This window comes from Oncorhynchus keta, chromosome 4 (genome assembly GCF_023373465.1).
Source record: "Oncorhynchus keta strain PuntledgeMale-10-30-2019 chromosome 4, Oket_V2, whole genome shotgun sequence".
NCBI classification, from domain to species: Eukaryota; Metazoa; Chordata; class Actinopteri; order Salmoniformes; family Salmonidae; genus Oncorhynchus; species Oncorhynchus keta.
Genome location: NC_068424.1, coordinates 83,106,103 through 83,125,097, shown reverse-complemented (window position 1 = coordinate 83,125,097; position 18,995 = coordinate 83,106,103). Strand labels below are relative to the sequence as shown.

The 18,995-nt window shown below is 45.1% G+C and overlaps 1 protein-coding gene across 1 annotated transcript in view; it reads left to right on the top strand.

The window, feature by feature from the left end:
- The first annotated feature begins 371 nt into the window (after positions 1-371).
- LOC118381083 (catenin alpha-1-like) overlaps positions 372-18,995 on the top strand; it is a 270,529-nt gene continuing 251,905 nt past the window's right edge. The window contains 3 exon segments of the mRNA XM_052517805.1: positions 372-712; positions 4,856-4,973; positions 8,568-8,763. Of these exon segments, the coding sequence (XP_052373765.1) occupies positions 4,869-4,973; positions 8,568-8,763 (301 nt within the window). The 5' untranslated portion in view covers positions 372-712; positions 4,856-4,868.

Sequence of the window (18,995 nt, the reverse complement as noted above, 5' to 3'; positions counted from 1 at the left end):
AGTTGGATCTCGAGCTGAAAAAGTTAATGAACCCTTTGCCTATTTCATTAAACTGGTTGTATTCATGTTACAATAGCCTACTAAGCCTAACAAATGTTTCATAGGCTACTGGTTTGGCTAAATAGGCTATAAAAAACACACATTATGAATTACAACAAGTTCAATTAAATCATTTTTCAATCTTTCCCCTTAGGAAATTGGATAGCTACTTCAGGTCAACTGATTAGCTAGATTAATATAAGAAATGGCTTCCATTAGGTTTCATCAGAAATTCGTCATAAGCTCTTTTTATAAAGTCAAGCGTTTGTCATTTCAGCAGCGCCACGCCTTTTATAACACCTGATTATTTGTCCCGGTCGGAGCGTCGTCTGCCCTCCGGTGACTTTCAGGAAGTAACACACCGACACCCCTCCGCCTATTGTTGATCCACCGGGAACAGAGAACCGTTCTGACCGAAACCTTTTTGATGTTGTTGTTGTAATTTCAACATTTTTTTTTTTATCGCCACTCGTATGCTGTGACTTTCAATAGTTTAGAATTACATCGGTAAAAGTATCGAAGCTGTAACTCTCTCGAAGGGAGTGAGGTTGTTTTGGGGAAAGAGGAAACTTTTTCTTTTCATCCCTGAACGAATTTCCATTCCTCCATTTTGAGGCGTTTAGTTTTTTTTTTGGAGCTGGAAAAAGTTTGTTTTAAGTGTATTTGTCTTTCGGTAAGTTTTCATTGAGATTTACGTTGTTTGTTTGTTACATACGTAGTTTTGTCTGTTTTGTTTTAGTCAGTTACATTTTGCTATTTGTCACCATTTTTAATTGTTTCAAATGTAATACGAAACTAAGTTGTTCGTGTCTCCGAGCGAATACTTCACGTTTTCAGTTACTGGTTAAATAGCAAACAGTGATGTTGAAAATACTGGAGTAGATAACTAGTTATAAACTTTAAAAACTATATATATATCAGTACATTTTTTAACTTTGTTGCTAATTTCAACAATCAAAACTGTTTGAAGTTGCGTGGGATTTCGATGTGGCTACTTGCTAATGCTAATGCTAAGTTAGCCAAAACCCCCAACTCTAAATGAATCGACATAACATTAATTGGTTAAGCTAGTTAAATGAGTGGTTTATAGTTAACTAACTAGGCAGCTTCCTGACATTCCCAACATCCCAGTTGAAAGTTTTTTTTTAAAAACAGGATGAATGTAACCAGAGGGAAGAATAGGGCCACCGCCCTCCTCACCCGCACGATGCTCCTAACCTGATCTGCTGAAAAGAGTACAAAATAAATCATTTCCCCAGTATTAAAAAAAAAAATATATATATTGAATAATAGCTAACACTCAATCACTTTACTGCTGTCGTCCCCGTGTCCTCGACTAGATACTGTATCTCACAGCAACCCAATATATATATATATATATATATATATATGTATGTATGTATGTATGTTCTCTCAATCTGACAGTTTATTCAATCGTATTGTATATGCAATAATCTCTATGAATGGGCCCACCAGAAACTAATTCTCATAACCCTACCATTTATCACCATGAAGTCCTACCTAACTAGTTGACTTGCAGTTTTAGCCTTTGGCCTAAATTCCACCGTTGTCATAGGAATGCCCCCCTACCCCACCCTGTACACCCAGTTCAACTGACCAGGCTACCTTCTCCAATAAGTCTCAGCCCACATCCCAAATAGCACCTGATTCTTTATATATATATATATATATATACAATTCAACACATTATATATATATATATATATATATGGGTGTCCATCCACTCTGAGTGTGTGAGTGAATATGTGCTTTGGTGATAAAATGTCACTTCTTTATGCTATAAAATAATTGTTTACCTAGACAAATATGATTATTCACGGACGGTCTGACAGTGTGGCATTCTATCAGCAGACGGACGGTCTGACAGTGTAGCATTCTATCAGCAGACGGACGGTCTGACAGTGTAGCATTCTATCAGCAGACGGACGGTCTGACAGTGTAGCATTCTATCAGCAGACGGACGGTCTGACAGTGTAGCATTCTATCAGCAGGCGGACGGTCTGACAGTGTAGCATTCTATCAGCAGACGGACGGTCTGACAGTGTAGCATTCTATCAGCAGGCGGACGGTCTGACAGTGTAGCATTCTATCAGCAGACGGACGGTCTGACAGCGTAGCATTCTATCAGCAGACGGACGGTCTGACAGCGTGGCATTCTATCAGCAGACGGACGGTCTGACAGTGTGGCATTCTATCAGCAGGCGGACGGTCTGACAGTGTAGCATTCTATCAGCAGGCGGACGGTCTGACAGTGTAGCATTCTATCAGCAGGCGGACGGTCTGACAGTGTAGCATTCTATCAGCAGACGGACGGTCTGACATTATAGCAAAAAAATTATCCGGTGCTTTTCTCAGCGTAGCCTATTTTTCTCTGGTAAAATGCAAGATTAAGTTATACCCAGGAACATTTCCTAATGTTTTTTGCTTTATCTTCTATGATAAACATTAGAAATGTAGCCTAATGGCAATGCATCATTTTTGGCCAATAAATACCCTTTTCGTTATAAACTCATTTACTTGTGTGGCCGCGAGCCAGGTGGCGTATTACTTACTGTTGTCATCTGATGAAAATGAAGCCATTTTCTACTGAATGTGTTGCACTAATGAAAACTACAGTTGCACATACCTGATCACACTACTGAACAAAACACAACTGACTTTCAATATAAAACGCAGGTGAATAGGTTAAAAATAATTTTATCTGCATTTTGAAAATGTAGATTTCTGAACTCAAAACTGTCCATCTTACCTCTAGTGTTTTATGTCCTGTGGCTTGGAGAAGAGAGGTTCAGTTCAACAGGCCAGTGAGCCTGTCAGTTAACCAGGAGCCTTAATTCTTGCACAGAATCCAGCCTAGCCGACTCAATTTTCCAAATTTGACTGCTTCCCCCCCCCCTCTTTTTAAAAATGATTTTTTATTTAACCAGGTGGGCTAGTTAAGAACACGTTCTCATTTACAATTGTGACCTGGGCCTCTGGCCTCCATTGATATAGTCACTCTGACTACAGCCATCATACAAGGGTAATACCTCCGATAACATTTGAACGGCTCATGATAGAGAAATGAGGGTTTGACCATTTTGTTTTCTTAAAATATTTTAATTTTACAATTATAAATTGGGTGGTTCGAGCCCTGAATTCTGATTGGCTGACAGCCGTGGTACATCAGACCGTAATGTTACATTGTTACTGCTCTAATTACGTTGGCAACCAGTTTATAATATCAGTAAGGATCCTCAGGGATGTGTGGTATATTGGCCATATGCACCCTGCGCCTTATTGCTCAATTAACATATTATTTTATCCATTGGTCAAAAGGATGCTTTTTTTTGATTGGACGCTCTACTAGATGGGTCCCTGGTCAGAATGTAGTACACTATGTAGGTAATAGGGTTACATTTGAGACGGCCCCCCCGGTGTGTTGAGAGACGGCCCCCCGGTGTGTTGAGAGACGGCCCCCCGGTGTGTTGAGAGACGGCCCCCCGGTGTGTCGAGAGACGGCCCCCCGGTGTGTTGAGAGACGGCCCCCGGTGTGTTGAGAGACGGCCCCCCGGTGTGTTGAGAGACGGCCCCCCCCGGTGTGTTGAGAGACGGCCCCCCGGTGTGTTGAGAGACGGCCCCCCCCGGTGTGTTGAGAGACGGCCCCCCCCCGGTGTGTTGAGAGACGGCCCCCCCGGTGTGTTGAGAGACGGCCCCCCCCGGTTTAGACCAGGCAGGGTCCTGGGTCCAGCCCTACTCAGCCCTCGGGGCATCCAGATTATCCCTGTCTGCCACTCAGTGCATTAAGGCTAATCAAAACAAGGCCTGTCGCTGCATTAAAGGGAAAATCGAATAAGTGCCAATATGTTACTCTGCTCCACTTATGTCCGTCTGTCTAACAATGACGGAGTGAGACCTGTCTCCTCTGAAGAGGGAGCATCCATATTTAAAACGGCGTCTGTCCAAATTGTCACGACACCATGGGTTCTTCCCAAATGGCACCCTCCCCCCACACACACACACCGTTTGCCTGGCACGCTGTGTGCCCTGGTCATAGGGAATAGGGTGTCGTGACTTGTTTTTTTTTCTTCTCTTTTTGTTGCCATGGTTGCAGTGGGGTTTCCTAAATCACTGTAGAACGAATTGGTTCAATAAACACATTTTTTTTCAATGGGTTTCACAGCTTTTCCTTTTTATTCCATGGCGTTTTAAGGCCTTGTGTGTGGGGGGTGTGGGTAGCTCTTATCTAGGCTAGCTGGCCCAATCCTGTTCTATGCTGCACATGGGTCAGTTGAAATGTGTTGTACCTCCAGGGTGAACACACAGGTCAGAGGTCAGTTGAAATGTGTTGTACCTCCACGGTGAACACACAGGTCAGAGGTCAGTTGAAATGTGGTGTACCTCCAGGGTGAACACACAGGTCAGAGGTCAGTTGAAATGTGTTGTACCTCCAGGGTGAACACACAGGTCAGAGGTCAGTTGAAATGTGTTGTACCTCCACGGTGAACACACAGGTCAGAGATCAGTTGAAATGTAGTGTACCTCCAGGGTGAACACACAGGTCAGAGGTCAGTTGAAATGTGTTGTACCTCCAGGGTGAACACACAGGTCAGAGGTCAGTTGAAATGTGTTGTACCTCCAGGGTGAACACACAGGTCAGAGGTCAGTTGAAATGTAGTGTACCTCCAGGGTGAAAGTGTGCTTTGTTGTTGTCATGGTGTGTGGCTTAACCCCCCCCCTCTGATGAATGGCCCAGCCAAGCCCTAGACATCCATTTTGTCATAATCTCACCATCTCTCTCTCCTCTCCTTTTCAGATACAGAGTGAACATGACAGCCATAAACACGGCCAACATCAACTTCAAATGGGATCCGAAGAGCCTGGAGATCCGTACCCTGGCTGTGGAGCGGCTGCTGGAGCCCTTGGTCACACAGGTCAGAATACATTTTAACAACCCATCATGGATGGAAAACTCATGCTGTGACTTTTTTTCCACATTTTGTTACGTTACAGCCTTATTCTAAAGTGGATTAAAAACATTTTCTCTCGTTAATCTACTCACAACGACAAAGTGAAAACAGGGGTTTTTGCATTTTTTTGTTGCTGATTTATATATATATATATATATATAAAACATACCTTATTTACGTTTGGACACCTTAATTGTTACTATTTTCTACATTGTAGAAAAATAGTGAAGACATCAAAACTATGAAGTTACACATGGAATCATGTACAGTATTAACCAAAAGTGTTAAATCAAAATATATTTTCGATTTGAGATTCTTCAAAGTAGCCACCCTTTGCCTTGATGACAGCTTTGCATTCTCTCAACCAGCTTCATGAGGAATGCTTTTCCAACAGTCTTGAAGGAGTTCCCACATATGCTGAGCACTTGTTGGCTGATTTTCCTTCACTCTGCGGTCCATATCAATCCACACCATCTCAATTGGGTTTTTGGGTGATTGTGGAGGCCAGGTCATCTGATTCAGCACTCCATCACTCTCCTTGGTCAAATAGCCCTTACACAGACTGGAGGTGTGTTTTGGGTCATTGTCCTGTTGAAAAACAAATGATAGTCCCACTAAGCACAAACCAGATACAATGTCATATTGCTGTGGTAGCCATGCTGGTTCAGTGTGCCTTGAATTCGAAATAAATCACCCCCAAATCTCACATTTGGACTCATCAGACCAACGGATAGAGTTCCATCGGTCTTATGTCCATTGCTTGTGTTTCTTGGCCCAAGCAATTCCCTTCTTCTTATTGGCGTCCTTTAGTGGTGGTTTCTTTGCAGCAATTCGACCATGAAGACCTGATTTCACAGTCTCCTCTGAACAGTTGATGTTGAGATGTGTCTGTTACTTGAACTCTGTAAAGCATTTATTTGGGCTGCAGTTTCTGAGGCTGGTAACTCTTAATGAATTTATCCTCAGCAGCAGAGGTAACTCTGGGTCTTCCTTTCCTGTGACGTTCATGGTTCTGCATTGACTAAATGCCTTAATGATGGACTACCGTTTCTCTTTGCTTATTTGAGCTGATCTTGCCATAATATGGACTTGGTCTTTTACCAAATAGGGCTCTCTTCTGTATACCAACCCTACCCTGTCACAACACAACTGATTGACTCTAACACTTTTTAAGAAGGAAAGAAATTCCACAAATTAAGTGAAGGCACACCTGTTAATTGAAATGCATTCTAGGTGACTTGCTCATGAAGCTGGTTGAGAGAATGTCAAGAGTGTGCAAAGCTGTCATCGAGGCAAAGGGTGGTTACAAAATCTAGATTATATTTTGTTTTGTTTAACACTTTCTTTTGGTTACTACATGATTCGGCAGGCAGCCTAGTAGTTAGAGCGGCAGGCAGCCTAGTAGTTAGAGCGGCAGGCAGCCTAGTAGTTAGAGCGTTGGTCCTGTCGCCGAAAGGTTGCTGGATCGAATCCCTGAGCTGACAAGGTACAAATTTGCCATTTTGCACCTGAGCAAGGCAATTAACCCACTGTTCCTCAGGCACCTCTCCGATTCAGTGGTTTGGTTAAATACATTTCAGGTGACTGCTTTGTCGTACAACTGACTAGGTATCCCCCTTTCCCATGTGTTATTTAATAGTTTTGATGTCTTCACTATTTTTCTACAATGTAAAAAAAATAAATAAAGGAAACCTTGAATGATTATGAATTATTAATGTCCCAACCTTTGACTGGTGCTGTAATTATTCAGACCATTTGCCACGAGACTTGACTTTTTAGCTCTGGCACATCCTGTTTCCATTGATCATCCTTGATGTTGCTACAACTTGATTGGAGTCCACCTGTGGTAAATTCAATTGATTGGACATGATTTAGCAAGGCACAAACCTGTCCTATATAAGGTCCCACAGCTGACGGTGCATGTCAGAGCAAAAACCAAGCCACGAGGTCGACGGAATTGTCTGTAAGAACCTTGAGACAGGATTGTGTCGAGGCACATATCTGGGGAAGGGTACCAAAAATTGTCTGCAGCATTGAAGGTCCCCAAGAACACAGTGAACACTCCATCCTTCTTAGATGGAAGAAGTGTGGAACCACCAAGACACTTCCTAGAGCTGGCCGCTCGGCCAAACTGAGCAATCGGGGGAGAAGGGTCTTGGTCAGGGAGATGACCAAGAACCTGATGGTCACTTTGACAGAGCTCCAGAGTTCCTCTTTGGAGATGGGAGAACCTTCCAGAAGGACAACCATCTCTGCTGCACTCCACCAATCAGGCCTTTATGGTAGAATGTCCAGACGGAAGCCCACTCCTCAGTAAAAGGCACATGGCCGCCCTCTTGGAGGAAACCAGACACCGCTCATCATCTGGCCAATACCAGCCCTACGGTGAAGCATGGTGGTGGCAGCGTCATGCTGTGGGGATGTTTTTCAGTGGCAGGGACTGGGAGACGAGTTGAGATCAAGAAAAAGCTGAACGGAGCAAAGTTCAGAGAGATCCTTGATGAAAACCTGCTCCAGAGCACTCTTGACCTCAGACTGGGGTGAAGGTTCACTTTCCAACATGACAATGACCCCTAAGCACACAGCCAAGACAACGCACAAGTGGCTCTGAATGTCCTTGAGGTCTTGGACCCGATCGAACATCTCTGAAGAGACCTGAAAATGGCTATGCAGCGCCACTCCCCATCCAACCTGACAAAGCTTGAGAGAATCTGCAGAGAAGAATGGGAGAAACTCCCCAAATACAGGTGTGCCAAGCTTGTAGCGTCGTACCCAAGAAGACTGGAGGCTGTAATCTCTGCCAAAGGTGGTTCAACAAAGTAATGAGTATGAATACCTTTTTTTGTAAATGTGATATTCCTGTTTTTGTTCAATACATTTACAAACATTTCTAAAATAAAGTTTTTGCTTTTGTCATTATCGGATATTGTGTGAAGAAAAACAAACAATTTGAATCCATTTTTAGAATAGGGCTGTAACAAAATGTGGAATAAGTTAAGGGGTCTGAATATTTTCTGGGTGTACATTTATTTTATTTTTTTACCTTTATTTAACGAGGCAAGTCAGTTAAGAACAAATTCTTATTTTCAATGACGGCCCAGGAACAGTGGGTTAACTGCCTTTTTCAGGGGCAGAACGACACATTTGTACCTTGTCAGCTTGGGGGTTTGAACTCTCAACCTTGCGGTTACTAGTCCAACGCTCTAACCACTAGGCTACCTGCTGGTTACTAGTCCAACGCTCTAACCGCTAGGCTACCCTGCCGCCCCCAACATTTGGTTAAGTTTGATAAATGATGTCAATGCAAAGGAAGCATTTATTTATATATTTTAGAACGGGTGATCATGCATTAGCTTTGATTTGATTTGTACCTTGGTAGCCCGAACTGCTTGAGTGACGCTCGCTACTTCTACTGTTTTTAGTATGGAATCAAAGACGATATGCAAGCAAGATATGGCTGAAAGTTTGACTGCAGCGAAAGATGTCCGTCTGATGTTGTGCATCTCACCCTCAAGGCATTTGACCTCTTCCCCTCTCTCTCTCCTCCTGCTCCTAAAGGTCACGACCCTGGTGAACTCCAGCAACAAGGGTCCGTCCAATAAGAAGAAGGGTCGCTCTAAGAAGGCCCATGTATTGGCTGCCTCGGTGGAGACAGCCACCTTGAACTTCCTGGATAAAGGAGAGAAGATCGCGAAGGAGAGCCAGTTCCTCAAGGACGAGCTCACTGCTGCCGTGGAGGATGTACGCAAGCAAGGTACGGTGTTAAGCTACTACTGACCTTGACTCCTTTGCTCTGATTCTCTGAAATTATCAGATATGTAACTTGGCCTTGTATTTCTGCCTCTTGAGTTCCAAGAGAACACATTTATTCAGTTGGGGCTCTGTGAATCTCCCCTCATTCAAACTGCTTCCAGGCATTGAACCGTTGCTCTCTGTTCTGTCATATCTTCCATTTTACTCTGCAGTCTTTCAATCTGTCTTGCCTGTATTGAGGGGAAAGTGTGTGTGTGTTAGTGTGCGCGCACGCCAGGGTTTCTCTGGATCCAAAAGGGGCTTAAGTGGGTGGGCGTGGCAGGGTTTGAATCGTTACGGCTGAAATTTGAGGCCCACCATGTGTGCAGAGATTGGCTTAAAAAGGCTACAATTTCCTGCAATTTTACATTTGTCTAGGGAGGCAAGATACATTTTTGCAGTTTTAAAGCTAATTTAATTCACAAAATTATTCACATTTTGCCATGCAAGTTGATAGAAAATGTTGCCGATGACAAAGCTAAAATCTGCTATTCTACCTTCTGGAGCTGAGTATCGTTTTTATAGTTTAAAAACACCCGCCCAAGCCCTTTTAAGGGCATACAAATTCCTGTTGTGTTGGTTCAGTCTAGAGGGCTGCGTAGAGCCTTGTGGTTTCATGCATCATCACCCCAATCTTTTAACTCCCGTTTGTTAAATCTCATTACTCCTAGTAGCTGCGGTGTGATTTTTTTCCCCTCTGTCCCTTCTGGTGGAGGGAGGAGAGGACTCGGGTTAATGGAGAGGTTTAACCCCGTCAAGATGCTCAGCTCCTCATTTCTCTTGTTTTGCCATGAATGTTTTAAAAGCCTGTTGATATTGACGCCAATTGAATGAGACAATATTTTGTAGGCAGGAGAGGGATCTCGCCCACTATCTTCTCTCGTCCCATTTTCTTCCTATTTACATACAGAGTATCTGTATCCCAATTTGCCCAGGATGAAAATATGGATTTTAAGGGCATGTGCAGTTTTTTTAAGTGACTGATTTTCCACTCTGCTGCCTGTATTAGCTGAGGGCTCCACTCTGCTGCCTGTATTAGCTGAGGGCTCCACTCTGCTGCCTGTATTAGCTGAGGGCTCCACTCTGCTGCCTGTATTAGCTGAGGGCTCCGCTCTGCTGCCTGTATTAGCTGAGGGCTCCACTCTGCTGCTTGTATTAGCTGAGGGCTCCACTCTGCTGCCTGTATTAGCTGAGGGCTCCACTCTGCTGCCTGTATTAGCTGAGGGCTCCACTCTGCTGCCTGTATTAGCTGAGGGCTCCGCTCTGCTGCCTGTGTTAGCTGAGGGCCCCGCTCTGCTGCCTGTATTAGCTGACGGCCCCGCTCTGCTGCCTGTATTAGCTGACGGCCCCGCTCTGCTGCCTGTATTAGCTGAGGGCTCCGCTCTGCTGCCTGTATTAGCTGAGGGCTCCGCTCTGCTGCCTGTATTAGCTGAGGGCTCCGCTCTGCTGCCTGTATTAGCTGAGGGCCCCGCTCTGCTGCCTGTATTAGCTGAGGGCCCCGCTCTGCTGCCTGTATTAGCTGAGGGCTCCGCTCTGCTGCCTGTATTAGCTGAGGGCCCCGCTCTGCTGCCCGTGTTAGCTGAGGGCTCCGCTCTGCTGCCCGTGTTAGCTGAGGGCTCCGCTCTGCTGCCCGTGTCAGCCGAGGGCTCCGCTCTGCTGCCCGAGTCAGCCGAGGGCCCCGCTCTGCTGCCCGAGTCAGCCGAGGGCCCCGCTCTGCTGCCCGAGTCAGCCGAGGGCCCCGCTCTGCTGCCCGAGTCAGCCGAGGGCCCCGCTCTGCTGCCCGAGTCAGCCGAGGGCCCCGCTCTGCTGCCCGAGTCAGCCGAGGGCCCCGCTCTGCTGCCCGAGTCAGCCGAGGGCCCCGCTCTGCTGCCCGAGTCAGCCGAGGGCCCCGCTCTGCTGCCCGAGTCAGCCGAGGGCCCCGCTCTGCTGCCCGAGTCAGCCGAGGGCCCCGCTCTGCTGCCCGAGTCAGCCGAGGGCCCCGCTCTGCTGCCCGAGTCAGCCGAGGGCCCCGCTCTGCTGCCCGAGTCAGCCGAGGGCCCCGCTCTGCTGCCCGCGTCAGCCGAGGGCCCCGCTCTGCTGCCCGCGTCAGCTGCTGAGCTGCTTCCAGCTATTTCCTCTTGCCATGATATCAACAGATACACAATCCACTGTAAGTATTCACCCCCCTGCCACTTTTCCTATTTTGTTCCCTTAAAATCCATTTTAAATAGTTTGTTTTTGTATCATGTGATTTACCCAATATGCCACTTTGAAGATGCAGAATATTTTTTTTTTAAATTGTGAAACAAGACAACAACAACTTGAACGTGCATAACTATTCACCCCTCCAAAGTCAATACTTTGTAGAGACACCTTTTGCAGCAATTACAGCTGCACGTCTCTTGGGGTACATCTCTATAAGCTTGGCACATCTAAGCCACTGGGCTTTTTGCCCATTATTCAAGGCAAAACTGTTCCAGCGCCTCCCAAGTTGGATGGGTTCCTGCTGGTGTAAAGCAAAGTCATACCACAGATTCTCAATTGGATTGAGGTCTGGGCTTTGACTAGGCCATTCCAAGACATTGAAATGTTTCCCCTTAAACCACTCGAGTGTTGCTTTTCGCAGTATGCTTAGGGTCGTTGTTCTGCTAGAAGGGGAACCTCCCTCCCAGTCTCAAATCTCTGGAAGACAAAACAGTTTCCCCTCAAGAATTTCTCTCTCTCTCTCTGTGTGTGTGTGTGTGTGTGTGTGTGTGGTTGCACCAGATCTTATTAAGGGGCTTCATAGCAAAGGGGATATATATATATATATATATATATACATACATACACCTCTTTCCCGTTTTTTTATTTAAAAAAAAAACCCAGTCTCATCAAATTGGTTTTGTCCATCACACGAAATCCAAATTTAAAATCAGTTGAAGTTACAGGTTGTAATGCAACAACAACAGGAAGAAACACCAAGGGGGATGAATAGTGTTGAAAGGCGCTGTACGACGTAACCACGGCACCGGGCGACGTAACCACGGCACCGGGCGACGTAACCACGGCACCGGGCGACGTAACCACGGCACCGGGCGGCAACCACGGCACCGGGCGACGTAACCACGGCACCGGGCGACGGGCACCGGGCGACGTAACCACGGCACCGGGCGACGTAACCACGGCACCGGGCGACGTAACCACGGCACCGGGCGACGAACCACGGCACCGGGCGACGCTAAACGAACCCGTTAGACCTTTTCTGTTCTCCACGGTCTCGACTGACTAGAACGTTTGTCTGCTCAGAGACTGGACACAAGACACAGACACGCTGTCTAATTGGTGATTGGGGCGGCAGGGTAGCCTAGTGGTTAGAGCGTTGGACTAGTAACCAGCAGGTAGCCTAGTGGTTAGAGCGTTGGACCCAGCAGGTAGCCTGGGTTAGAGCGTTGGACTAGTAACCAGCAGGTAGCCTAGTGGTTAGAGCGTTGGACTAGTAACCAGCAGGTAGCCTAGTGGTTAGAGCGTTGGACTAGTAACCAGCAGGTAGCCTAGTGGTTAGAGCGTTGGACTAGTAACCAGCAGGTAGCCTAGTGGTTAGAGCGTTGGACTAGTAACCAGCAGGTAGCCTAGTGGTTAGAGCGTTGGACTAGTAACCAGCAGGTAGCCTAGTGGTTAGAGCGTTGGACCAGTAACCAGCAGGTAGCCTAGTGGTTAGAGCGTTGGACCAGTAACCAGCAGGTAGCCTAGTGGTTAGAGCGTTGGACCAGTAACCAGCAGGTAGCCTAGTGGTTAGAGCGTTGGACTAGTAACCAGCAGGTAGCCTAGTGGTTAGTGTTGGACTAGTAACCAGCAGGTAGCCTAGTGGTTAGAGCGTTGGACTAGTAACCAGCAGGTAGCCTAGTGGTTAGAGCGTTGGACTAGTAACCAGCAGGTAGCCTAGTGGTTAGAGCGTTGGACCAGTAACCAGCAGGTAGCCTAGTGGTTAGAGCGTTGGACTAGTAACCGGAAGGTTGCAAGTTCAAATCCCCGAGCTGACAAGGTACAAATTTGTCGTTCTGCCCCTGAACAGGCAGTTAACCCACTGTTCCTAGACCAGTTAACCCACTGTTCCCAGGCCGTCATTGAAAATAAGAATTTGTTCTTAACTGACTTGCCTGGTTAAATAAAGGTTAAATAAAGGTTAAATAAAGGTAAACATTGAATGTTTTTTTATTTTCTTTCATCATCATGGCAAACATTGGTTGAACTGTGCAGGAGGGGGCTAAATGGGCATTGGTGGGTAAAAGGTGTCTATTCCACCAGCCACGTAGCTGAGCGTTTCACTGTACGAGCGTTTCACTGTACGAGCGTTTTTACTCACATTTGTGAATTAAAAAGTCTAGTATGATCACATTTTATAGTTACATAGATGCTGCAGTAATTGTTTTCAAAGTATATCTGTTTGGTTTGTTTCATAGCTGGTCAATTTAATCGCGCAAAGTCTTTAGAAGTAGGAATCCTAGAAAGGAAGCCTCCACCAGGTGCTTCAACGCTGGGGGCTGTGAGGTCAGAGGTCGACCTCTACTGTGCGCACATTAAATGCTGAGGTGAAATATTCATTTTTGAGAAGCGCCGCGCACCGACACAAGTTGGATTAATTTACTTGAAAAAAAAAAGTCTACTGAAGTGAGACTGTCCTCGTGTTTCTTGTTTCTTTCATTGAGAAACATTTTTCATGTTTAAAAAAAATTAACGGTTAAGGAAGAGACTAACACGCGGCTACTCGCCAGACTCGGGCACAAACATGGCTCCAGTCGCGTTACCTCTGTAACCTCCAGCTCTTAAAGTTTGCAGGTGGAAAATGTCTTATGAAATGAAGCAATATTCCACATTACTTAATAATAATAAATAATATATGCCATTTAGCAGACTCTTTTATCCAAAGCGACTTACAGTCATGTGTGCATACATTCTACGTTGGGTGGTCCCGGGAATCGAACCCACTACCCTGGCGTTACAAGCGCCATGCTCTACCAACTGAGCTACAGAAGGACCATTCTTGATACACATGTTTTTTTGTTGTTTTCGTGTAGTTTTAGCAACAAACATATATTTTGACTGGTAGATTGGCTCCTGAGTGGCGCAGCGGTCATCTCAGTGGAAGATGCGTCACTCCAGTCCCTGGTTCGATTCCAGGCTGTATCACATCCGGCCTTGAATCCCATAGGGGCGGCGCACAAGTGGCTCAGCGTCGTCCTGGTTTGGCCCAGGGATTTTATTTTATTTTTTTAAACCTTTATTTTACCCCCGGACTGGCCATCAGATGAGACAGCCTCACCCTCACCTCACCTGAAAGGCACAACTATTACTAATGTATTACTAATCATATTCAAAACATTTTTATTTTTTATAAACCAAATTTGAAAATGGGCTGAACATCGTCGGCAGGGTCGTTGAATCAGTCAATATGTAGTGGTGAAGTATTGGGCCTTTAGTCTACCTCACAAACGTCATTGTAGCATAGTCAATATGTAATGGTGAAGTATTGGGCCTTTAGTCTACCTCACAAACCTCATTGTAGCATAGTCAATATGTAATGGTGAAGTATTGGGCCTTTAGTCTACCTCACAAACCTCATTGAAGCATAGTCAATATGTAATGGTGAAGTATTGGGCCTTTAGTCTACCTCACAAACCTCATTGAAGCATAGTCAATATGTAGTGGTGAAGTATTGGGCCTTTAGTCTACCTCACAAACGTCATTGTAGCATAGTCAATATGTAATGGTGAAGTATTGGGCCTTTAGTCTACCTCACAAACCTCATTGTAGCATAGTCAATATGTAATGGTGAAGTATTGGGCCTTTAGTCTACCTCACAAACCTCATTGAAGCATAGTCAATATGTAGTGGTGAAGTATTGGGCCTTTAGTCTACCTCACAAACCTCATTGAAGCATAGTCAATATGTAATGGTGAAGTATTGGGCCTTTAGTCTACCTCACAAACCTCATTGTAGCATAGTCAATATGTAATGGTGAAGTATTGGGCCTTTAGTCTACCTCACAAACCTCATTGAAGCATAGTCAATATGTAATGGTGAAGTATTGGGCCTTTAGTCTACCTCACAAACCTCATTGAAGCATAGTCAATATGTAATGGTGAAGTATTGGGCCTTTAGTCTACCTCACAAACCTCATTGAAGCATAGTCAATATGTAGTGGTGAAGTATTGGGCCTTTATCCCACTGCACAAACCTCATTGTAGCATAGTCAATATGTAGTGGTGAAGTATTGGGCCTTTAGTCTACCTCACAAACCTCATTGAAGCATAGTCAATATGTAGTGGTGAAGTATTGGGTCTTTAGTCTACCTCACAAACCTCATTGAAGCATAGTCAATATGTAATGGTGAAGTATTGGGCCTTTAGTCTACCTCACAAACCTCATTGAAGCATAGTCAATATGTAGTGGTGAAGTATTGGGCCTTTATCCCACTGCACAAACCTCATTGTAGCATAGTCAATATGTAGTGGTGAAGTATTGGGCCTTTAGCCCACTGCACAAACCTCATTGTAGCATAGTCAATATGTAGTGGTGAAGTATTGGGCCTTTAGCCCACTGCACAAACCTCATTGCTACAGAACTGTTTCTAATTGGTTCATGTTGCTTATGTTTTAAGTCATGTAAAAAAAAATAAACACTCAGCAGCAGGTTTTTAATCTTCACCCGAAGATTATTGACCTCTTTCATAGACGGTTGTCTCTGCTAACACACGGCAAGCAGGGTTGGAAATTAAGACATGTGGGCAGATGTTGTTATTGGTTTGGTAAGAATATACATTTCACCAGCCAGTGGTCAAACAGCATTAGAAATAAATAAAGTAACTAATAATAATCCAAAGGCCACATGTAGATGTTTTTCACTTTATATATTCACTTTATATATTATCTACCTCACTTGCTTTGGCAATGTTAACACATGTTTCCCATGACAATAAAGCCCCTTTGGCAATGTTAACACATGTTTCCCATGACAATAAAGCCCCTTTGGCAATGTTAACACATGTTTCCCATGACAATAAAGCCCCTTTGGCAATGTTAACACATGTTTCCCATGACAATAAAGCCCCTTTGGCAATGTTAACACATGTTTCCCATGACAATAAAGCCCCTTGAATTGAATTGATGTTGGTGGAGTTGACAGACTGCGATGGTGTGGCTTTGTCCCAGTGTTTCCATGTAGATGTTGGTGGAGTTGACAGACTCCTTGACTTATTCCACATTTTGTTACATCTTTTATTTTAAAATAATTCAGACCCTTTTACTCAGCACTTGGTTGAACCACCTCTTGGCAGTGATTACAGCCTCCAGTCTTCTTGGGTATGACGCTACAAACTTGTCACACCTGTATTTGGGGAGTTTCTCCCATTCTTCTCTGCAGATCCTCTCAAGCTCTGTTATGTTGGATGGGGAGCGTCGCTGTACAGCTATTTTCAGGTCTCTCCAGAGATGTTCGATTGGGTTCAAGTCCGGGCTCTGGCTGGGCCACTCAAGGACATTCAGAGCCACTCCTGCATTGTCTTGGCTGTGTGCTTAGTGTCGTTGTCCTGTTTGAAGGTGAACCTTCGCCCCCGGTCTGAGGTCCTGAGCACTTTGGAGCAGGTTTTCATCAAGGATCTCTCTGTACTTTGCTCCGTTAATCTTTCCCTCGAGCCTGACTAGTCTCTCAGTCCCTGCCACTGAATAACATCCCCACAGCATGATGCTGCCACCACCACGCGTCACTGTTGGGATGGTGCCAGGTTTCCTCCAGATGTGACGCTTGGCATTCAGGCCACCAAGTTCAATCTTGGTTTCATAAGACCAGGGAATCTTGTTTATCATGGTCTGAGTCTTTAGGTACCTTTTTGACAAACTCCAAGCAGGCTGTGTCTTACTGAGGAGTGGCTTCCGTCTGGCCACTCTACCATAAAGGCCTGATTGGTGGAGTGCTGCAGAGATGGTTGTCCTTCTGGAAGGTTCCCCCATCTTCGCAGAGAACTGGTCAGTGACCACTGGGTTCTTGGTCACCTCCCTGACCATGTCCCTTCTCCCCAGATTGCTCAGTTTGGCCGGGAAGCCAGCTCTGGGAAGAGTCTTGGTGGTTTCCAAACTTCTTCCATTTAAGAATGACGTAGGCCACTGTTCTTGGGGACCTTTTTAATGCTAGGTACCCTTCCCCAGGTCTGTACATCGACGTGATCCTGTCTCAGAGCTCTACGGACAATTCCTTCGACCTCATGACTTTGTTTTTGCTCTGACGTGCACCGTCAACTGTGGGATATATATATATATATATATATATGTATGTGTATGTGTGTATATATGTATACATATACATATATATATGTGTGTGTGTGTGTGTAATCAATTTAATTCCCCACAGGTGGACTACAATCAACTTGTAGAAACATGATCAATGGAAACAGGATGCACCTGAGCTCAATCTTCGAGTCTCATAGCAAAGGGTCTGAATACTTATGTAAATAAGTTATTTCTGGTTTTTATTTGTAAATTTACATTTCTAAAAACGGGGTTTCACTTTGTCATTTGAGGCTATTGTGTGTAGATTTGAGAAATAATATTTAATACATTTCAGGACAAGGCTGTAAAGTAGCACAATGTGTGTAATGCTTTCTGAATGCCCTGTGTATATTTTCTGAATGCCCTGTGTATATTTTCTGAATGCCCTGTGTATATTTTCTGAATGCCCTGTGTATATTTTCTGAATGCCCTGTGTATATTTTCTGAATGCCCTGTGTATATTTTCTGAATGCCCTGTGTATATTTTCTGAATGCCCTGTGTATATATGCAGTATATCAGCTCCATACTTTTGCACATCTTCGTGGGGCCACAGTGGATTTGCATGGCACAGCATTCCGGATGAATCATTAGTGTGTTGGACGGGGTTGCTAATCCTAGGTATGTCGTGGGCTTACTGCAGGGCTAAACGGGGATCGTCGCGGCTGTTAGTGCACAGCTTGTAGCGTCTCTTTCCCGCTTTGTTCCGCTATCCGGGATGCTTCAATTTTCTAGTTCGCCCAGACTGTTGCCAATGGAAATGACAAGGGAGAGCATAAGCAGAACTTCTGTATGGGAGGGAGGGAGCGATGTAAACACTTTTTATCTCTGATGTATTTAAATGGCTGTATTCTCCACGTGGGATCTTACTGACGCAAATTCTGTTTTCAAATGTCATGCCTGTCACGAAGACCGTTTCAGATGTAATGTCACGATGACCGTTTCAAATGTCGTGTCACAACGACCGTTTCAAATGAAATCAGAATTTGTCTTGTGACAACAGCTCGATACTCGAAACTCTTCCAATCCTGATTCCCCCTCCCACTACTACTCCCACTCCCCTGCATTATGTCTATAGCAAGTCCCTCTGCTCCACCCTGTGGACTATAGCTAGTTCCTTATTTGCTCTCTTCCAATCCTGACTCCTCCCACTAGCTAGTCTTTCTCTGCTGCTGGAACTAGCTACACAGCCCATCGGTAAATAGCCCACCTAAATACCTCATCCCCATGTTATTTTTTTTGTTCCTTTGCACCCCAGTATCTCTACTTGCACATTCATCTTCTGAACATCTATCACTCCAGTGTTTAATTGCTAAATTGTAATTATTTTGCCACTATGGCCTATTTATTGCCTTAACTCACTAATCTTACTACATTTGCACAGATATAGATTTTTCTATTGTGTTATTGACTGTTCGTTTGTTTATCTCATGTGTAACTCTGTTTCGTTTGTGTCGCACTGCTTTGCTTTGTCTTGGCCAGGTCGCACTGCTTTGCTTTGTCTTGGCCAGGTCGCACTGCTTTGCTTTGTCTTGGCCAGGTCGCAGTGCTTTGCTTTGTCTTGGCCAGGTCGCAGTGCTTTTGCTTTGTCTTGGCCAGGTCGCGGTGCTTTGCTTTGTCTTGGCCAGGTCGCGGTGCTTTGCTTTGTCTTGGCCAGGTCGCGGTGCTTTGCTTTGTCTTGGCCAGGTCGCAGTGCTTTGCTTTGCTTTGTCTTGGCCAGGTCGCAGTGCTTTGCTTTGCTTTGTCTTGGCCAGGTCGCAGTGCTTTGCTTTGTCTTGGCCAGGTCGCAGTGCTTTGCTTTGTCTTGGCCAGGTCGCAGTGCTTTGCTTTGTCTTGGCCAGGTCGCAGTGCTTTGCTTTGTCTTGGCCAGGTCGCAGTGCTTTGCTTTGTCTTGGCCAGGTCGCAGTGCTTTGC